The sequence below is a fragment of the Melanotaenia boesemani genome, chromosome 23 (genome assembly GCF_017639745.1).
Source record: "Melanotaenia boesemani isolate fMelBoe1 chromosome 23, fMelBoe1.pri, whole genome shotgun sequence".
NCBI classification, from domain to species: Eukaryota; Metazoa; Chordata; class Actinopteri; order Atheriniformes; family Melanotaeniidae; genus Melanotaenia; species Melanotaenia boesemani.
Genome location: NC_055704.1, coordinates 20,053,509 through 20,071,496, shown reverse-complemented (window position 1 = coordinate 20,071,496; position 17,988 = coordinate 20,053,509). Strand labels below are relative to the sequence as shown.

The window sequence follows — 17,988 nt, the reverse complement described above, 5'->3', positions numbered from 1 at the left end:
TGTCTCCCTCAGCTGGACATGGCTGGTCTTGCCTTGTTACAAAATAAAAAAAAACCTTTCAGTATGTCATCCAGGAACTTCAACATGATCCAGCATTTTCCTCAATGAGAACCTCAGATTACAAATAGTGATGAGTTGTAAACAGCTGAATGTAATTTATGGGCCTGTGTTAAATTAATCTTAGCTGAAACCTTTGCCATTTGGAAACACATCCACACATAAAACAGAGGAGACTCCTCTTACTTACTCAACTCAGTTTATTTACAGAGTGCTTGGAGAGCCATGTATGCAAATGCACTGATTTATTTATTTTTTTTTTAAACATGGGAAAATGACTGATCAGTCTGATTTTGCAGTGTTTTGATCCTTCAGAAATCCAGGGACTGTTTCCTGGTTTATATTCTGAAGGAAACAATAACTTAACCAGGTTTTAAGCCATGCTCCATCTTCCATACTTGAGTAAATGTGGCAGATTAAACGTTTCTAAATGTGGACACGACGCAAACAGATCTAAGCGATGCCGAGCCTGCGATAATAAAAGGAGCAAAACAAAAAGTGGGCTCAACAAGAAAAGGTCCTACACATGATTTTGGAGGCCTCCCTCTAATTCTTTAGTTTTAATTTTCGCAGAAATTAACCATTTTATCTTTTTAAAATGAAAGTTTAAGGAAGTTTTTTTCTCACATATTTAAAGTCACACTCTAGAATTTGACACAAGTTTCCCTCCAGCCATTACAAAATCCATTAAGGCCCACTAGCATCTTAAACTTTGAATATGTTTTATTTGTAACATCACTTTTTTTGTTTTCCTGCTACCACAATGAACAAATTTCCCCCTCTGGAATCAATTAAATGCACTTGCATAATCATCACATCAGTGTCAGAATAAAAGAGCAAAAAGGATTTTTGACCAACACGAAAAAAGAAAAAGATGACAAAACCAAAACTTCCCCTAAAAAAAAAAAAAAAAAAAGGAAAAAAGAGCACCCTAAGCACCCCAACTCTAAACACTCATCATGAAACGAGCTGTCCTGATATTAGTCTTATTCTGGTCCTTTTTTTTTCTCCTTTATTTTTAAATGAAAAGAGAACAGGCAACAGATAGCATGGACATATGCACAAAAAAATGAAAAGAATTGGACTTCCTTCATTCTTAAAAAGAACGTTATTTTCAACACATCTAAATCATCTGCTACAACACTAGGAGTTCCTTTTCAACACAAAGAGTGTGTTCATCTACCATTCTGGATGTGCTGGAAATGCCTTTTTAAGCATGTGGAAGTCACTTGCAAAACTCCAACCGTAACACTGACCAGACAACAAAAATTAAGATTACATCCGGTTCAATGAAGCCTAATCCTACACTATAGCAAACCTTATACCATCAACCAGCATATTATAAACCATTATACAAATATCTTGTTTGAGTCTTTCCTAACCTAAAAACAATTTTCAGATTTCAATGAACACAATGAATTTTAAATGTTACCTATGGCTGTGAATTTGTTTATATTTGCCATTAGCAAATGAGATTGATATTCAAGACATTTTATTCATGGCAAATTTACATTTACCTCCTCTTTTTATGATGAAAAGGCCATTTCTGCCCTCTTCGTTTTATTCGGCTCATTAAGAGTCTAGGGTTACCATTTATGTGGGATTGAAGGAGGGGATCAAGGAGGTGTTTCCTGCGTGGATTCATTTAGGTTTACTTTGATCCAACTTTAACAAGTGATAAAAACTGCAGTAGTCGGTGTTAAGTGCCACATGTGCTCCTGGGATGATGTAGAATTACGGTGGCTTCACAGCCGGCTGGTGTGCACATGATGGAAATCCAACAAGTCTGTTGAATGTGCAGCCTTTATGTTTAAACATGTTATGCCCTGACAAGCTAAATAAACCCTGATGGGAAGAGAGCTGTAGACTATGTGTTAAAATAACACAATAAGTCATCTCTCACAAAAAGACATAGATGTGTTGACAAATAATGCATGTGTAAAAAGGACAGCTTTAATGAATGAATATTCTGCAAACGTACCAGTATGTGCCTAGCTCAGGACAACATATTTGCATGTGAGTTTTAAGACTGTGGTGGGGAGGGTGTCATCCTCTGTCCATGCATTTAAATAGCAACACAGGAAATAAAAAGGGAAAAAAGAAAAAAAAAGAAAAGAAAAAGGAAACACACATTTAACGCATTTTAGAGAGGAAAATAAGTCAAATCTTGTCATTTCTTTCAAACAGATTTGGACTTAGAACCTTTTTTTTTTTTAAACTCTTTTTGTGTCCGTTAAATTCAATGTTGACAGAATAGGAGTACATTTTGTAGATCACATTCAGACGCCTCTTCTCGCTTCCTCTATACTTCAGTGTTGCTCGCGTAGAGCCTGGTCCATGTTCGGGCTGAGGAGAGGACAGAGAGAGGATCATTGTGCTGGGTGTGAGGATTGTACAAGATTGCAAACAAGTGAGTGATGCAGAGTATAAACAAGACAGACTGGAACAATCAAAACACACTGCCCCCAAAACAATATGCAACCTGAAGCACATCAAATGTCAAGATTTTCTACTGGATATCACCCCAACATTAATGTGGTCTAATAAGCTAAAGCTAAGTTTGAACCTAGACCGCATTATGGCTCCAACAATAATGCACTGATATGAGGTTTAAAACAAGGGAAACAACTAGAGGGACAGAAAGTCTTACACAGAAAGTACCTGAGCTTTGTTTGAATGTTATTTTGTTTTTGTTTTTTTTGTTTTTTAATCCAACAGGTGCTTTTCTGGTGTCTGAAACCATTGCTAAAATCTAAACTGTACAAGATAGTGTACTGATTTGGTAAGAGTATATTAAGATATGAGGAATAGCTCTGTGTGTGTGTGTGTGAGAGAAAGAGACAGAAAAGTGAGGGGCTGAATCAAAGTGCTGCATATATGCAGTAGTAGATTTCACTGTTTGGATGGTTAAAAACTAAAAATATGCAAGTGGGTTGTTCAAATGTATTTGGACAGCTATTAATATATCTGCACACAAACTAAAACTGGGTTAAAAACAGCATAAAGTATTAAAACCTGAAATGAATCATCATTTTAGAGAAAAATTGTATGACCGGAGGATAATTCTGAAAGACTTTGAAATTGAGTAAACTTTTGGTAAATGAATGAATGAATGAATTTAAATTTGCTAGCGAGCATAAAACCTGGACTTGAACAATAAAAACGGCCACGGTTTTTACTTTAAGTGGCTCCAACAAGATATTTTCATCAATGATCCATTTCCCATTACAGTCTACATTGATCACCAATTCATTTTTTCTATAAAAAGTGAGAAAATAGATGTCAGACTTCCAGAGAATTTAACTTTATACTCAGAGATGACAAGAACCACAAATCGGTCATATAAGGGAAGCTGAACCATAACTTTTGGAGTTGTCTAAAGACATAATATTGCACAGAGAAGCTTTTAATGTGCACAAAAATTAATTGAACTGCTAGTTAAATGGGAAGAAGGGCTGTCGTGACAACATGCCTTTCACAAATAATGGCGCATAAAAAGATTATGTTTGGACAAACAGGAATATCCACATTGACTCATTCCAGAGCAGTAGCCACCTTTCCATGGTAAGATACTGTTCAATTCAAACAAGCTTCAGGATGATGCTGCTAAGCCTGATACTTATACTGAGAATTATAATCTGCTACCAAAGTAAGCATGAGAATTTAAAGGCATTTGTCCCTGTGCACTGAGCAGAGACTACTTTCAATTTCTTTCAAAAGGTAATTAAGAAAGAAAACTACATACGTGCTGAATTCTTGTCTTTATGGGGTAATAAACTATATTCTTTCCAAGGTAATGCAATATGAGTAGTAACCACTTAGAGTCCTTAGTACAGTTCTGGCTGTTCCTCTTTTTCTTTGGGCTTTTTTATTATTTGCCTGCATTCAAATTTCTATCTCCATCACTCCTACAAAGTTGAGCGGGGTTGTCATTCTCTGCTGTTAATTTTCTCTAATAACAACTGTCACAGAGACGGTAGCAGAAAACCTTTTGGATCATTTGTGATGTGGGAGGACTTTCAGAAATCTGGAACTGAGCAAATGTTTGCTGCCATCTGTCAAAGCTTGTATCACACTGGGAATCTGTGACAACCTGTGGCAGTGTGGTGCAGTCAATCTAGAATGCTGAAATGATAGACCTAAATCTACCCCTCACCTGTCTCGATGGCATGGCTTTCGTTTTTCTTCCACTGCTCTGCAACATCATTTGCCAGGGGATCATCGGGGTTGGGAGCACTTAATAATGCCTGGATAGATAGCAACACTGTGCGAATCTGCAGAGCTGGAGACCACTTGTCTGTTAAGATTTAGGGAAAAAATGCAAAAAGAAAAGCAAATATCAGCTTAAAGATCCAATTTGGAAGACAGGCTAAACACACTATCCCAGGCAAACAGCTATAAAATGACAGTATTATCTTTAATTTACATTTTACCAGCACATCTGCTATTCTTACCATGTAAAAACAGCAGCCTCAAAGCCTGGAATAATGGTTGTAATCACTATTGGCTACAGAGGTTTTTATGTTGTCTACAACTCTGAGCAGATGATGTTTTTCAGACATTTCCCATTATAACTTATTTTCCTCAAGCACATCCTGGTTGTGACCCCAAGATGTTAACCAGTCATGTTATTCCTGGTGTGTTTGTTTTTTTCATGTTTTGGTTACAAATTGACCAACTTAGCTTTTAAATAGCTGCTGGTGGTTCCTAGATTTATATCAAAGGCAATATTTTCCCAAGCTAGCTTCCAATCAATCTGAAACTGCTTAAGCATTTGGTAAAGCCAAACAAGAATTCATACTTTTTAATAAAAAAATAAAAATAAAAAACATTGCTTATGAAGGCAAATATATAAATAGCAGCCATTCAAGCACACTCCACAATCCTGCGGGTTTAGTTCCAAAGTGAAATCCACCAAGCATGGGTAAAAAAAAGCAACTAATACAATTAAATAAAGTCATAAATATTCTTACCTTTCAAAATATCTAAACATATTCTTCCCAGCTTGTCAACATTGGGGTGATAGATTTTGGTCATGAATCGCACTTTGGGAGCTGCCATGGGATACTCTTCTGGAAGAAATAGTTCAAGTTTAAATGTGCCTCCTTCAAAAGGAGAGTCTTGAGGCCCTGCAATGACCACGTGGAAGTAGCGTGCATTCCCTTCATCAGGTGTAGCCGTGATCCCTGGAACAGGCTCTGCCATCAACCGCTGTGTCTCCTGAGTGTAGTCAGAACAAGAAAATAACACTACTGTTGACATTTTCAAACTCAAAACAGTGCTGCAGGAAGAAATGTGGGAGAATCGGTAAATAACAGACATTCAAGCATTTAGATGAGAATTTTGTCCTAGTTAGTCACACATACACTTTCACCCTTATGCTGATAAGAAAACATTCAATAAATCGTTGTTTAACACAAAGAATTAAAGGTTGTAGTTTATCATAAGTAGTGCATGAGCACCTTTGACTATCATCCTTTCCTACCTCCTAAAAGTTGCCCAGCTTTTCTATTTAAATTGGCTCCATACCAGAACTAACTCACGCAATGCAGAGGTTTTTCCCTCTGCAACTAAATCTATGATGGGATTACTGAGATATGCTCATCAAAACAAAGTTAGCCAAATATTAATAGCTAAATAGGTTGAGAGGAACAACTGAGGGATACAAGACATGATGACTGGCATACCAGGTTTATTGCACTAGATCTTAACTGGTGAAATAACTGCAAAAAAGTGGGTGTAAACTATAGTAACTGAACTTATGAAGAGTGTTGTAAACGTTAAATTTCTGTTGGTTTCAAACAAGTGCCCAGAAAGCAATTTAACAATTATGCAAAATGGCCGTAGTCAATTACAAAAAAAATTACAATACCATAATTTTTTAATGTGAAACGCCAACATTTTTATTTTATTTAGGTTATGTAGCATTCCAATTACAAATATTTAACACACATAAATAACATTTACTGATTGCCAGTCAACCCTCTAATTCATCAAAAAATTATATATTTTCCCTCCTACTGGAATATTAGTGCTACTGATGTATAATATACGCTATTAATTTCAGGCTTGTAAAGTTAAGTTGTAATGCAAATAAAAAAAAGGTGACACTAATAAGCAAGTGACAACGGAAGTCAAAACAAGGAAGTAAAACATGTATCTTTGTAATTATTTCTAAATCTGAACAAGCAGGTGCACAGTTCACTGAACATCTGCATTTCCGCAAAAGGCTTTAATAAAAATATTTGTTCGTTTTGAACGGAAAGCACCTCTAGAATTTTCTAGATCTTAATCAGGATCCTGTTTTAACTTTGAGAACACTGACTTACGGGCTGGAAAAAAAAACAAACTGCTAAACCTGGAGCTCGATGTGGCGGAAAAGGCTGATCGCGCCCACTGCCGGGCCTGGCCCAGAAAGGCTGCGGTGCGGCTGAGGAAGGAAACCGCTGCGCAGTGGGCCTTACGATATGGCCATTTTCACCGTTTTGGTTAAACTAAATAGAACCTATGTTAACATCACGACCTCATCGAGTGTATCCATACGTTTCAGGACCTGGGGTAGCATTTCACGAAAGCGCCCGACATGTGAACGGACCACCATAGCTAAAACCGCTAGCCTAGCACAAATAGCGAATTCATTCATATGGCGACTAGGGCAAACTGGAATAATAAGCTGATTCATGCCCCTTCTCTCAAGAAAAGATTTTGAAAACATCGCTCTGAAAAATATTAATTCCACCAAACAACAAATAATCTCGAACACGATGAACAACAGACAGAGCAGAAGGGAGTAAACGGAAGTGGCAAACAAAACACTTGCAGACAAGCGATAACTAGCTGGACAGGAGCTAACCATGCTAGCGCGCTAACGTCAGGCTAAGCGCGAGATGGCAGCGTTTATAGATCCATATTATCACTTAACAAACTCTACATTACCCACACATATGCCTATTTAGATATAGTTACACTGTCCAGTGGCAGGTGTACCTTTATAATCCTACGAGGCAAACCGGCCATCTTGTGTTAGCAATTATATTTTTAGCCGTTGACTCGCCTTCTCCTCAGGTTGGATTGACTGAACTGCCGGGGCGGGGACAGATAACTCGCTCTTCCGGTGGCTTCAGATGACGTAAGAAAGTATGCTGGCGTCAATTATGAGTGTGTACGTGAAAATATTGATACATTAACAATTTCGGAAATATTATAATTACTGTCCGTTCAAACATCTCTAATCAAAATCATAGTATAAAAGTTTTTATAATTGAACGAAATTAATATATTTTTTTTCTCTTTTGATTTTGTATCCCACAATTGAGAATGAAAACTAGCGAGTGACCGACTGGGATGTAAACATTGACTAAAAGGACTTGTTTTCAATAGAAATAGCAGATATTTGATGTGTAAACTTTACTATTAAAACAACACAATATTTCCACAGATCTTAGGATTGAGTATGCTAACAACAGTGGTGAGTTTACAACAAAAAATGTAAATGTCTCAATAACTTGTGCTAGGCATCATCTTGGTCAGATGATGTCAAAATGTGAACAGTATGATAAAGAGGACTGTTTAAATACAACATAAGTGTTCAATTCGTGGTTTAGACACTTGTTATTTTGTTTGTGGTTAATCACCTTGTTGAGGAACAAAATTTTATGCAACACATATTTAAACAAACTGTACACATACATTTAAAAGTTTAGAGATCAAATTAAGTTCACCTGTAAAGGTTATAGTGCATTCTAACATCATAAAAAAAGACAGCTATCCCTAACTTTTTATGAGCAATGTATGCTGTCAGCAAAGCGATCATAAAGATATAACAGCAACACTGTAATAAAGAGGATGACTATATCACGTGAATCTTTGTGCAATCTTAGCCTGCAAAGAGATGATGCTCAGAAAACGCATTTGTACTGTTTGTTTTTGTGAAAATGCAGTTGCAATAGTTTTTTCGACTCCTTTTGGATTTCTACTGCATGACTAAGAAGCATTTTCACCTATCAGGTAACACTGAATTTAACAGGAATTGAGCGAACACTGATTATAGATTTACAAGTCCACCCTTTTACTGATGCCCATGTACTGTAATACTGCATAACTGCATAAACATTTATATTTGCAGGCTGTGTGAAACAGAGCAGTGAATTTGCACAGTATAATCCTAATGTAGCTGGAGAAATTAACAACAGATTTTTCTTTTTATATATATATTTTTTTATTTTACATTAGAGTAACCAGACAAGCATGATTTGACATTAACTTCAACTATCTGTCTTTTGGAGGGTTGTTCTTGATGCGTCTCTTGTGATACCTGTTGACAGGGAAAAAGATGAAAATTAATACTGCTCAAACTGTCTTAGTGCTTTTACACAGCTTCACAATTATACAGTTAAACAATAAACACCACAGGAAGCTCCTGAGAGTCCTAATCAAAGCTGAACACCAATCAAGTCCTGAAACAATAGCAGTGTTAAATCAACTAAATGGTCAGACTGTATGACCGTATTTCACTTTTTCCTTCTGGTTAAATCATCATTTTTAAAAATTATTTTAATTGTCATCTGATTCTGGACCTCTAGTTTATCAATGCCTAAAGTATCTGCACGAAAAAATGATGATACAGCCCAGATAATTCCAACTATTCCTCTGCAGTTTTACCAATGTCTGCTGTAATCACACTAAACCAGAATGAATCTAATTAAATAAACTCATCACAAAAAAATCTGACAAATCCTTGTAGTAAAAAGTCAGCCATTTCCCATGAGATGGCACATGTGTGTTATTTGTGTACTTACTGTCCTACTGGATAAAATCTGTGTTTAGTGGTGAAAAACATCTTGCTCAGCTCCTCTATAGTGGGTCCCTCTTTGTCCTTCAAAACCTCCTTGCTGAGGTGGGCCTTTAAAACCTGATCATGGGTCTCTGCTGGGGTGGTCAAGGGGTCTGGCCGTTCTATAGGCTGCAACAATTCACAGACATAAAAAGTTTCCATCCAACAAAATTACAAAATTTAATTTTCTTCATCAGTAGAGTATATTTAAAATCAAACACAGCTATTCCTCCAGTTGTGTATATCATGAAAAATAAATAGTCTGGTGTGGATCAAAGGCAGACAATTGACTTCCAGAAAAACAGAAAATCCACTTGAAGCTTTGCAGCATCAATGTCTCTCTTTAATGGTAACCTATTAGTTCCTTTGATTACTCTTTAGCTAATCTGACACAGTGATATTTATGAGACTGTAGTGCATCCTCTTACCTGGGTGAGTTCATAAGGAACATCGGCAGCAGGATGGTAACACACTATGGTTTTCTCATCTGAAGTCACACCAATTTCCACCGTACTATAATCAAGAGATTGAAAAGTTAGTATCCAGATTCCAGTTCTGCCATTCTAGCAAAGTAATAGAAACTATTTAAAGTAGCACTGGACACCCCTCAGACTGGAACATAACATTGCAGTGAGCCTACTGCCTAACAGCAGACTAAATATACAGAGCAAATTTAAGCTAACTTAAGATGGGTCCATACTAACTTTTTCTTTTGGTCGCACCGGTGCACCTAACATTTCTCAGGCCAAGTGCACCGATGCAACTAATGCAAAAAGTTAGTATGGACCCATGTATATGCTCTGATTTTTACAATAAAGTATAACTACAGACCCTACTTTTTGCTAACCCTAACCCTCAGCCGAATTTGAAAAATGCCTGAAACTGCAAGGGTGGGGTGATCAGGGAGTGGAGAGTGGGCGGGTCGGGATACACAGGCAGAAATGATTGACAGACAGCAGCTCAGCTCACTGGCAAGATGGAAAGCGAGATTCACAAAGCAGCTACGCCACAGAGCGGCAGCTTTGAGGTGGAAGACTTTCCCCCTCCTGAATCCCTTCAGCTATGCAAGAACAAGGTGGTTCTGAACCATATCAGTCTGAGTCGTTAGCGCAGTCGTGCTGGCCTCTCAGCAGCTCCAGCAGCCCTGGAAAGCTGTGGAGACTTGGGGCAGTTTGTAGCAGCGGCAGGAAGTGCTGCTGAAAGTTGCTGCTGCTACAATTTGAGCTGCTGTCAGTCGCCAGATGAGGATGAGCAGGTAAAGAATAAAGTCCAGTTTTACTTTTACACCCCTCAAAAGCACCTCCCATTGCAGGGATATTTCATCAGAAACTCTGAAAGAATAGAAGTCTGAATCTAGCAAATCTACACCATATAAGTTCACATCCCTTCATATGCGGTGGTGGGTGTGGTTTTCTATGTCTGCAAGGCCAGGACCATCTATCTGCATCTGGACGGAGGGGCTGTGGGGTTTTTAAAATTTTCTCTGTATCACAAAAAACATAACCTAGTTTTACCCTGTAGAGGGCGTTATGAGCCTTTTTTTACCCCCCAAAAAAACAGTTTTTAAAATAAACTAAAAAAATACAAATTTTATCAACAGTATATGTGATTTTCATCACAATTAAGTAATTCTGTGTTGTTTACAGCTCAAAAAACACATTTTGGGTGCACTAACCCTTTAAGTAGTGTTAACCAAATTTCTCCTAAAAATGTCAACATCAGACACAGGGATCATTATAAAAATGTATGGATGTTGCAGCCTCCTCTGCACAATCTGCAGCTCAGAAGCTTAAAGTGCATCCAGAACTATTCTTTTCCCTTTTAATAACATATCTTCCATCTAATTTTTTCCCTTGTTTAATTTATTTTATTTTTGTATGGTATAGATTTTAATTTCGACAGAGTATAATTATTGACATACCAGTTGGGACCCTCAACTGAAGACGCATCAACTCCGGACTTTTGTCGAACTGGCACCAAACAAGCTGCAACAGAACAGGAAAGACAAGCACGCGTGAAACATATAATTTTTTCCCCTACAAAATTAATGTCGCCATCAGTAAACATTGACGAAAATTTCATTCATTGTTTCTTTAAGGTTCAACTTTGCCAATTTTGTTTTTCTAGTAATTTGCGTCTGTTGAGAAGAGCCACAGCAAAATAAAATATAAAAAATACTGAAAATAAAAAATGTCTTCGACATGCTAGCATTCCTACTAATCAGCCAACAAAATATTATCTTCTGCATTTAGATGTATTCTGAACAGATTATTATTTTTATTCATTTATTTATTTTTAACTAGTACTGAAAACACCGGGGATCCGACCTAGTGTTTACCTGCTGAGCAGACTATCAAGGTTAGCATCTGTTAGCTTACTGCGGTATTGGCAGTTATGACCAGTAAACGCAATAATATTAAGTGGTCATTTAGATAAAGCAATAACAATTTAAAAAATTACTCACTTTGTGCATAGCGCGGTGTAATTCTGCAATAAATTTGCGTTAACAAACCACTTAGCCTACTCAGGTGACCCGACGCCATGCTTAGTTTTCTGTGTGCATCAGTAAAATAGTTCCGTCGTGGCGCTCTGACCCAAAACTATGAGTTCCACTGCACATGCCAGCTTCACTTGGCAGACAAATAAAAATTCAAATAATTCTGTAAAAATAAAAAACATAAATGCATACTTCTCCCTCATACATTTTTAAAAGTGAGCATTCTATACAGTTTTGACAGACTGGGCACTTTTTGTGTATTTTATACCTCTGCACCTCTAATTTTTGGTCCAGTGAAAGGAACAGACCTGTCAATTTTAAATGCAACATTATTACATATTCTGTCCAAAAGCCAGTCTTTTTCCCAGGTCATGGAAAACAAACAAAAGTTTTGACAAGCTTTAGCTGTTTGGAGTCTATGACAAAACCTTTGCTTTAAAATATCAAGATAAACTGAACACAAAATCAAAACTAAGAGTGGCATCACCTCTATGTAACTTACCTTACATTAAATGCACTTTAATCGAAATCATCACTTCCCTTCAGCAGTTGAGTGTAAAATGCAGTTAGAGATGTCACATGGACAACAAAACAAACAACAACAAATATGCTCAAACAGAATTTATTTATTAAGTATCAACACCAGAAAAAATTGACTTCAATAAGGACTTCTCATTTTCAATCCCAATGTATGACATGCTTATTATATGAATCACAGGTAAATATCAGCTTCTAGTAATGTTGATCATGTCATAATAATTTGATTAAGATTTTATATATGTAATGCACAAAGAAAGACTAAATAATACAGGTCAGAAAATAATAAAGTAAATGAAAATTTTAGGCACTGATACAAACATCTGAATGTCTGTTTCCACTTGAGTCGAAAATTCATTCACAAAAATTAATATTAGTGACGCTTTCTTTTCCTTTTCTTTACTTGTTTTCAATGTTCATGTTATTTATGTCAGCTAAAGTTCCTCAGGTCTTTTCAGACTTGTTTTCAAACATGTTGGCCAGCATGACAAGACATTTATAGCAGTCTTATCAAGTTCAGTCCTTCTCCCATGAAGCAGTCTTACACAGTAGGGCACAGCAGGGAGTTTCCACTGTAGTTCATGTTTAAAAGCTGCTGCTGCTCACAGAGCATCACTAGGAGACTTCCATATCCGATGTGGCTGCAGAGCTGGGTGCTTGTGATCCGGTATTTAGCACCAAGCGCTCTCGACTGCCGAACACCTCAGCCACTAAAAACAGTCACAAAACACGAGCACAATTTACTTCATTAGTAAATGTTTGTCTCTTTCATTTCCTCATCAGACAAAGTGATTTATTTGCCAGACTATGTTATACTAGTTGGATTAAACTTGTATAAAAACTTAAAATGTAAAATAATTTAACTTTTAATCTAACAAAAACAAAGCTTTGTATGAAATGTACCTGCTGCAACATCACTTATATCCCAAATCCGCAAGCCATCCCTCTGACCTCCAAAGGCATAGACGAAGGGCAGATCAGGGCAGCATGAAGCACAAAACAGCACCCCCTGTTCACAGGTGGCAAAATAAGTTAAAATAAAGACTGAAATACCCTCTGTAACCCCTCAATGACAAAAGTCTACATTCTGTATATGCAACGTCTTACCATTTTCATATCTCGAGAGTGCACCAGACTGGGTTTGTTGCCTAAAATGTCCCAAATCTTAACATGTTTGTCGGCTGACGAGGTGACGAGGCACCCTTTAATCTGACTGCTGAGGTCTAAGCCTGCAGCAATTTAAAAGAGCACACATTAAGTCAGCCAACAATGACGTTACCACACCATCCTCAGTGCAAGAGTTCACTCACAGACCACAGTGTTAACACGCCTACATGGGCACTCCATGCAGAATAAATTTGTTTAATTAATATACAATATATTGATGATTAATCTGGTAAAACCTTGTACAGACCAGACACTTCTTCATCGTGTGCCTTTAGGGTGAACACTGGTTTATCTGAGCGTGCATCCAGGCAGTAGACAAAACCGTCCTCTGTGCTGGCCTGAAACACAGACACACATAAATGAGTTAACCACAGAGAGAGAGAGAGAGAGAGAGAGAGATAGAGAGAGAGAGAGAAGGGGGCAGAGTAACCACACACCAACGGAAATCATTACTGCTATTTCCTGTTGTTAGAATCTGACCCCCCCTCCCAGTGTGGTTACTCTACGATGCTGCTGCGTAAGTGTTTCTCATTTCTTACAAGCAATGAAAACATAACAACCCTTACGTCTGAGGGTATCTGTAGGTTGTGGTCCAGAGAAAATATGGTGCAGCTCTGAAACAAACAGGCTTGTTTACCGGTTTCAAGTTCAGAGAAGCACAATGCTGCTAAATTAAAAGTGGTGCAGCGATTTCTTCTCTAACTTAATTACATAATATAAAACAATTGTGTAACGTCCATTTAGCATTTACTTTGTGCAAAATCAAATAACAACACAGATCTTAGTCTGCATCACTTCTATTAGACCCTGAGACCAAAACTGAAACATGGACATTAAATTAAAAATTAAATATAATATTGATTTATCCCAGAGGGAAATTTCAATGAGCATAACGACATCATAATGATATAATGACATGAGCATATGAGCATTTTTAAGTACTAACCAAGAAGTTGCAGGGGGAAAAGTGGTTCCAAACCAGACGCTCCACTTGGCCACTGAACCTCCAGGTTCGATGACTGCTGTCCGGACTACGGCAGTCATAAAGGATAGCTGTCCTGAAAAAAAAATGTTATAAGCTACTTTTAATGTAAAACTGTTAGAATCTGCTAGCTCAGATAAAAGATAATACACACTTGTCATAAGATCCTGATATCAAAGTCTGTGCCTCAAAAGGATGGAATGTTAATGTCTGGACCTGAAAGACAAAGAAATTTTATTTTGTAGTAGCTTAAGAGCAAAATTTGAATCAGATTTTTAATTCTCATTAGAATACCTTATCAGTGTGCCTGTGTAGAGTTGTGGCTGGTTTGCACTGAGACATATCCCACAAAATGACAGTGTTATCTGCAGATCCACTGGCTAACACGTTCCTAAAAGTAAAACCGAAGTACTTTTCTGTTACGTGTACAAAGACAAAGCTGGGTTCCACTTCAATTACATGATCAAATGATCAAACATACATTTATTTATTGAAGCGCATTGTGAAAAGAAACGGACCTGACCAACTTGTTCCAGGATAAATCCAACACTGCATCTGTGTGCCCCTCTACAGGCTCTGCTGCTGCTGCACCCTGTCAGCAAAAAAAACACCCTGTCAGTAGGGCTGGGCAATAATTCGAGATTTTCAAATATATCGAGACTTTATTGGACGCAGTATAGAAGGAAGGAATATCGTTTATATTGTGATAGCTTGTTTTGAGTCAAAAGCATCTTTTCTTTTGCATTTTGCACAGATGTTTTATTGTTATGGTCATTGAAAAGTATTTTTTAATTTAATTTGTTTAAGGAGCATTTAATTTAATATAAAGGTAGTGTAATTTCAGTCAGCTGTTTTAATGCACATGTGCTGCTAATCCTTATTAAAAGTATATTTGGCACTGAAGGCTGTAAATTAGAACTGTCTTTTTGGTTACTTGACAAAAAAAAATATATTGAGATATATATCGTATATCGTGATTCAGGCAAAAAAATATCGAGATATAAGATTTGGTTCACATCGCCCAGCCCTACCTGTCAGCAATGTGTTGATGATTTCCAACAGGAGGAAAAAAAACAAGGAAGTAGAAATAAAACAGCAAATATCCTCAGATCCATGCAAACTTAATTAAATCCTTTTTATCGGACTGCGTAGATAAGCGTTGTGTATTTTACCTTCTTGCTCTTCTTCTTCTTCTTGGAGGCCTTTTTGCTTCCCAGGGAGAAGACTGGCTCTAAACAATCCACCACATCCAGATCCCAAATGTCTATCTGAGGAGTCATGTTGCCCACAGCGACGTAATTGGCTGCCATTAGAAAACAGAGAGGATAGTACTGGGCTATTTTTTCCAAGACAGATTTATAGAAGAGAGACCTGGTTGATATATTATGATGAGGTGAACAGCGAAGCTTCCTCACCTGGTCCTTCTTCAGGGTTTGGGTCAAAGTTTAGCCATTCCACACACAGTGGATAAGCAGGGAGCAGAATATCATGATGAACATAAAGAGATTCCTCCTCAGAGTTATAAACTGTAACAGAAGGAATCAACTCAATTTTTTATTTCTATATAAAGGATTAGGGAAATGATTTTGTAAAGAGAGTCCTAGTCAATGTTAAATGTTTTATTTGCCCTTCATGAGACATTTAATAAGTTGAAGTTACATTTAGCATTGTAAGCAAGAGCAAAAAAAATAATAATAATAATAAAAAAATTATATATATATATATATATATATATATATATATATATATATATATATATATATATATATATAATTTTTTTCCCCTGTCATCTGGTCATCATATCACATCTGAAGGTATTTACCATAAACCTCCAAACTGCAGCAGTCCTTCTCAGCTTTGCCTGCCAGGATGAAGTTGTCAGTGGGTTTGATTTGGAAGTCTTCCCGCTCATATTGGTCCTGGGGAAGGAACCAATGCAAAATTACATAAATGTAAATTACTTCTCTTAAATACAAATTTATGTAATCTTATTCTGCAGTGGGAAACAAATTATTGGCACCTAATTTTTTAGGACACTCACTGTATCTTTGAGGGTGATGTAAGGGTCCTCTTCATTAGAGCTGAACACTGTGAGGCCTGCAAGACTGTCACCAAGATTTGTTGCGGCTGAATTGTGGATAGACAAATGCAGCACAAAGAGTCAGGTTTTTTTATTCTTTCCAAATCGAAACTCAAAAGCTGACATAGAGCAGGCAAACACTCCACCTCTCACCTGTATCCTCTTCATCGTATCTATCCAGGCCATACTCCGCTAGCTCTTCGTCTTCCTCCACTCCCTCATCACTCTCATCCTTTGGAACTTCAGCAGCATCAGCTGTTGCATTACTAGGATTCTGTTCAGAAGGCAAACCCTCATCATCCTCTTCTTCATCCTCTGCAGCCAAGTCTCTGAGTAAATAATGAATGTCTTTTCACTTTTAAGCAAAGGTATTAATGAATGTGCATCTTACACTTTGACTGTATGTAAAAAATAGCACGTGATTTTATTTGTTTAGTTTTTTCCTATCATACCCCAACTCTTCTTTTGCCTCAGTAATGATGCGCTGGAGCTCCTCTTGGCTCAGTTCAACCTGGAGGAACAAAATTGTAAAACCTGTTACTCTTAATGAGCAGACATGTTTTATTTAAATTAATTCACAAAGTCTTGTTATGCCAATACCTTGCATCAGGTTTAAACTGAATAATTTAACTATTTTTCAGTTTATCTCATTTTAATCAAACAATCTTTAAATTCTAGCATAATTTGCATGGTATTGAACTCACAAGCACGTTGATGCTGTTAGGTTTTTATTTTTTACTTTTAACATTATCTAAATACAGTAGCTCTAAGAACTGCAATTACAAAATGTTTCACAGATTATACAAGTTTTTTTCTGGACAGAATCAGAGTCTATAACTGCCATGTTGACAGATTAGCTGCCGGTAGGCTAGCATGAGCTAGCTGTTACGTTACTTACTTTGTCCGGGGTTTCCTTGGCAACACCACGTTTCACCCACCCAACACACGTGATCTGGGAGCTCATTCTGAAAAGCTGTATGGTTTATGGATTAATAATACTAAAATCTGCAAACTTACAACTTTTTATTTTTCTTTTTTCTTCAAACTGCTGCACCACTGGCATGCATACTGTTGGCGTACATGCGAGCGAAGGGTCCTATGTCGCCTGTAAATGTCGTTTATACACATTGCAAACTCTGCCTGATCAAAATTCGACAATTACACTACTGTAATGTTTACGCATAGGACATGGAGATCCGAACGGGCCTCCTCAACCCTAAAGTAAGAAAGTTAGAGCCTCGTCTTTTCAAAAACATAAATAGGTGAAATGGTTCACAGTCTAGATACTTTGTATGTAATAAGTAGCTGCGCATAGCTCAGCTGAGACTTATCAAAACATGCAGATGCGGTCTGATCTTCAAGACGAGGAAAAATGAAAGAGAAATAAACTGAATAAAATATAAAATGGTGGAAAGATTTTATTTTTGGTCAGTTTACTTAGGTATAACACCATCAAGATTTTTTATATATAAAAATGAATGAAAATATAAATCTAAATAATACAGATATGTATCAGAACTCACTGATAAATTACACTGTTTGCATACATAGTGAATGTTGAACCACTATTTAAAAAAACAAACAAACAATAATATAGCCCTTTAAAATTACATAATTACACAGAAAACAATTAACTCCATTGTCTGTAATTTCATAATGGCTAAAAAAAAGTTAGTGGTTAAGGCACAGGACTTTGTTACTTAAAGCAGTTCAGTACAATACAGTGCAGCAGCATTAAGGTACAAATACAAGTAGCAACAGACATTTCGCTTTACACAGCTGCAGTCCTTACACAGGCTTAACTGAATATTTGGCACAAAGATTAAACTTTCCCT

The 17,988-nt window shown here is 37.0% G+C and overlaps 3 protein-coding genes across 5 annotated transcripts; all 3 read right to left on the bottom strand.

Moving 5' to 3' along the window:
* Positions 1-762: 762 nt before the first annotated feature.
* Positions 763-7,170, bottom strand: ube2nb (ubiquitin-conjugating enzyme E2Nb). Its single transcript, XM_041977747.1, has 4 exons — positions 7,045-7,170; positions 5,031-5,277; positions 4,214-4,354; positions 763-2,403 (listed from the first exon to the last, which is right to left on the bottom strand). Exons 1-4 carry the CDS (start codon positions 7,072-7,074, stop codon positions 2,360-2,362), a joined length of 462 nt encoding a protein of 153 aa, XP_041833681.1. The 5' UTR covers positions 7,075-7,170; the 3' UTR covers positions 763-2,359.
* Positions 7,171-8,262: 1,092 nt separating this feature from the next.
* On the bottom strand, positions 8,263-11,477 carry mrpl42 (mitochondrial ribosomal protein L42). 3 transcript variants are annotated; one of them, XM_041977748.1, is made up of 5 exons: positions 11,355-11,477; positions 10,812-10,881; positions 9,319-9,403; positions 8,856-9,019; positions 8,263-8,371 (listed from the first exon to the last, which is right to left on the bottom strand). In XM_041977748.1, the coding sequence occupies exons 1-5, from the start codon at positions 11,431-11,433 to the stop codon at positions 8,326-8,328; spliced, it is 444 nt and encodes a 147-aa protein (XP_041833682.1). In that variant the 5' UTR covers positions 11,434-11,477; the 3' UTR covers positions 8,263-8,325. The 3 variants fall into 3 exon arrangements, with proteins under 3 accessions (XP_041833682.1, XP_041833683.1, XP_041833684.1); XM_041977749.1 differs by having other exon boundaries at positions 10,812-10,875; XM_041977750.1 differs by having other exon boundaries at positions 11,351-11,442.
* Positions 11,478-11,993: 516 nt separating this feature from the next.
* On the bottom strand, positions 11,994-17,256 carry pwp1 (PWP1 homolog, endonuclein). Its single transcript, XM_041977746.1, has 15 exons — positions 17,052-17,256; positions 16,606-16,664; positions 16,307-16,482; positions 16,115-16,200; positions 15,896-15,992; positions 15,489-15,599; positions 15,246-15,376; positions 14,592-14,665; positions 14,368-14,464; positions 14,228-14,289; positions 14,038-14,149; positions 13,339-13,429; positions 13,032-13,153; positions 12,828-12,933; positions 11,994-12,634 (listed from the first exon to the last, which is right to left on the bottom strand). The coding sequence occupies exons 1-15, from the start codon at positions 17,115-17,117 to the stop codon at positions 12,540-12,542; spliced, it is 1,485 nt and encodes a 494-aa protein (XP_041833680.1). The 5' UTR covers positions 17,118-17,256; the 3' UTR covers positions 11,994-12,539.
* Positions 17,257-17,988: the final 732 nt, after the last annotated feature.

Excerpts from the sequence above, each read along its gene's own strand:
- ube2nb (XM_041977747.1), bottom strand. The coding sequence starts at position 7,074 with ATGGCCGGTTTGCCTCGTAGGATTATAAAG. Across the intron at positions 4,355-5,030 it reads ATGTTTAGATATTTTGAAAG|ACAAGTGGTCTCCAGCTCTG; the intron begins GTAAGAATATTT and ends AAATCTTAACAG. Across the intron at positions 2,404-4,213 it reads AAGCCATGCCATCGAGACAG|CCCGAACATGGACCAGGCTC; the intron begins GTGAGGGGTAGA and ends TCCTCTCCTCAG.
- pwp1 (XM_041977746.1), bottom strand. The coding sequence starts at position 17,117 with ATGAGCTCCCAGATCACGTGTGTTGGGTGGGTGAAACGTGGTGTTGCC. Across the intron at positions 16,483-16,605 it reads GAGGCAAAAGAAGAGTTGGG|AGACTTGGCTGCAGAGGATG; the intron begins GTATGATAGGAA and ends TTATTTACTCAG. Across the intron at positions 12,635-12,827 it reads TATAAGTGATGTTGCAGCAG|TGGCTGAGGTGTTCGGCAGT; the intron begins GTACATTTCATA and ends GACTGTTTTTAG.
- mrpl42 (XM_041977748.1), bottom strand. The coding sequence starts at position 11,433 with ATGGCGTCGGGTCACCTGAGTAGGCTAAGTGGTTTGTTAACGCAAATT. Across the intron at positions 9,020-9,318 it reads TTCCTTATGAACTCACCCAG|CCTATAGAACGGCCAGACCC; the intron begins GTAAGAGGATGC and ends GAATTGTTGCAG. Across the intron at positions 8,372-8,855 it reads AGATTTTATCCAGTAGGACA|GTATCACAAGAGACGCATCA; the intron begins GTAAGTACACAA and ends CCCTGTCAACAG.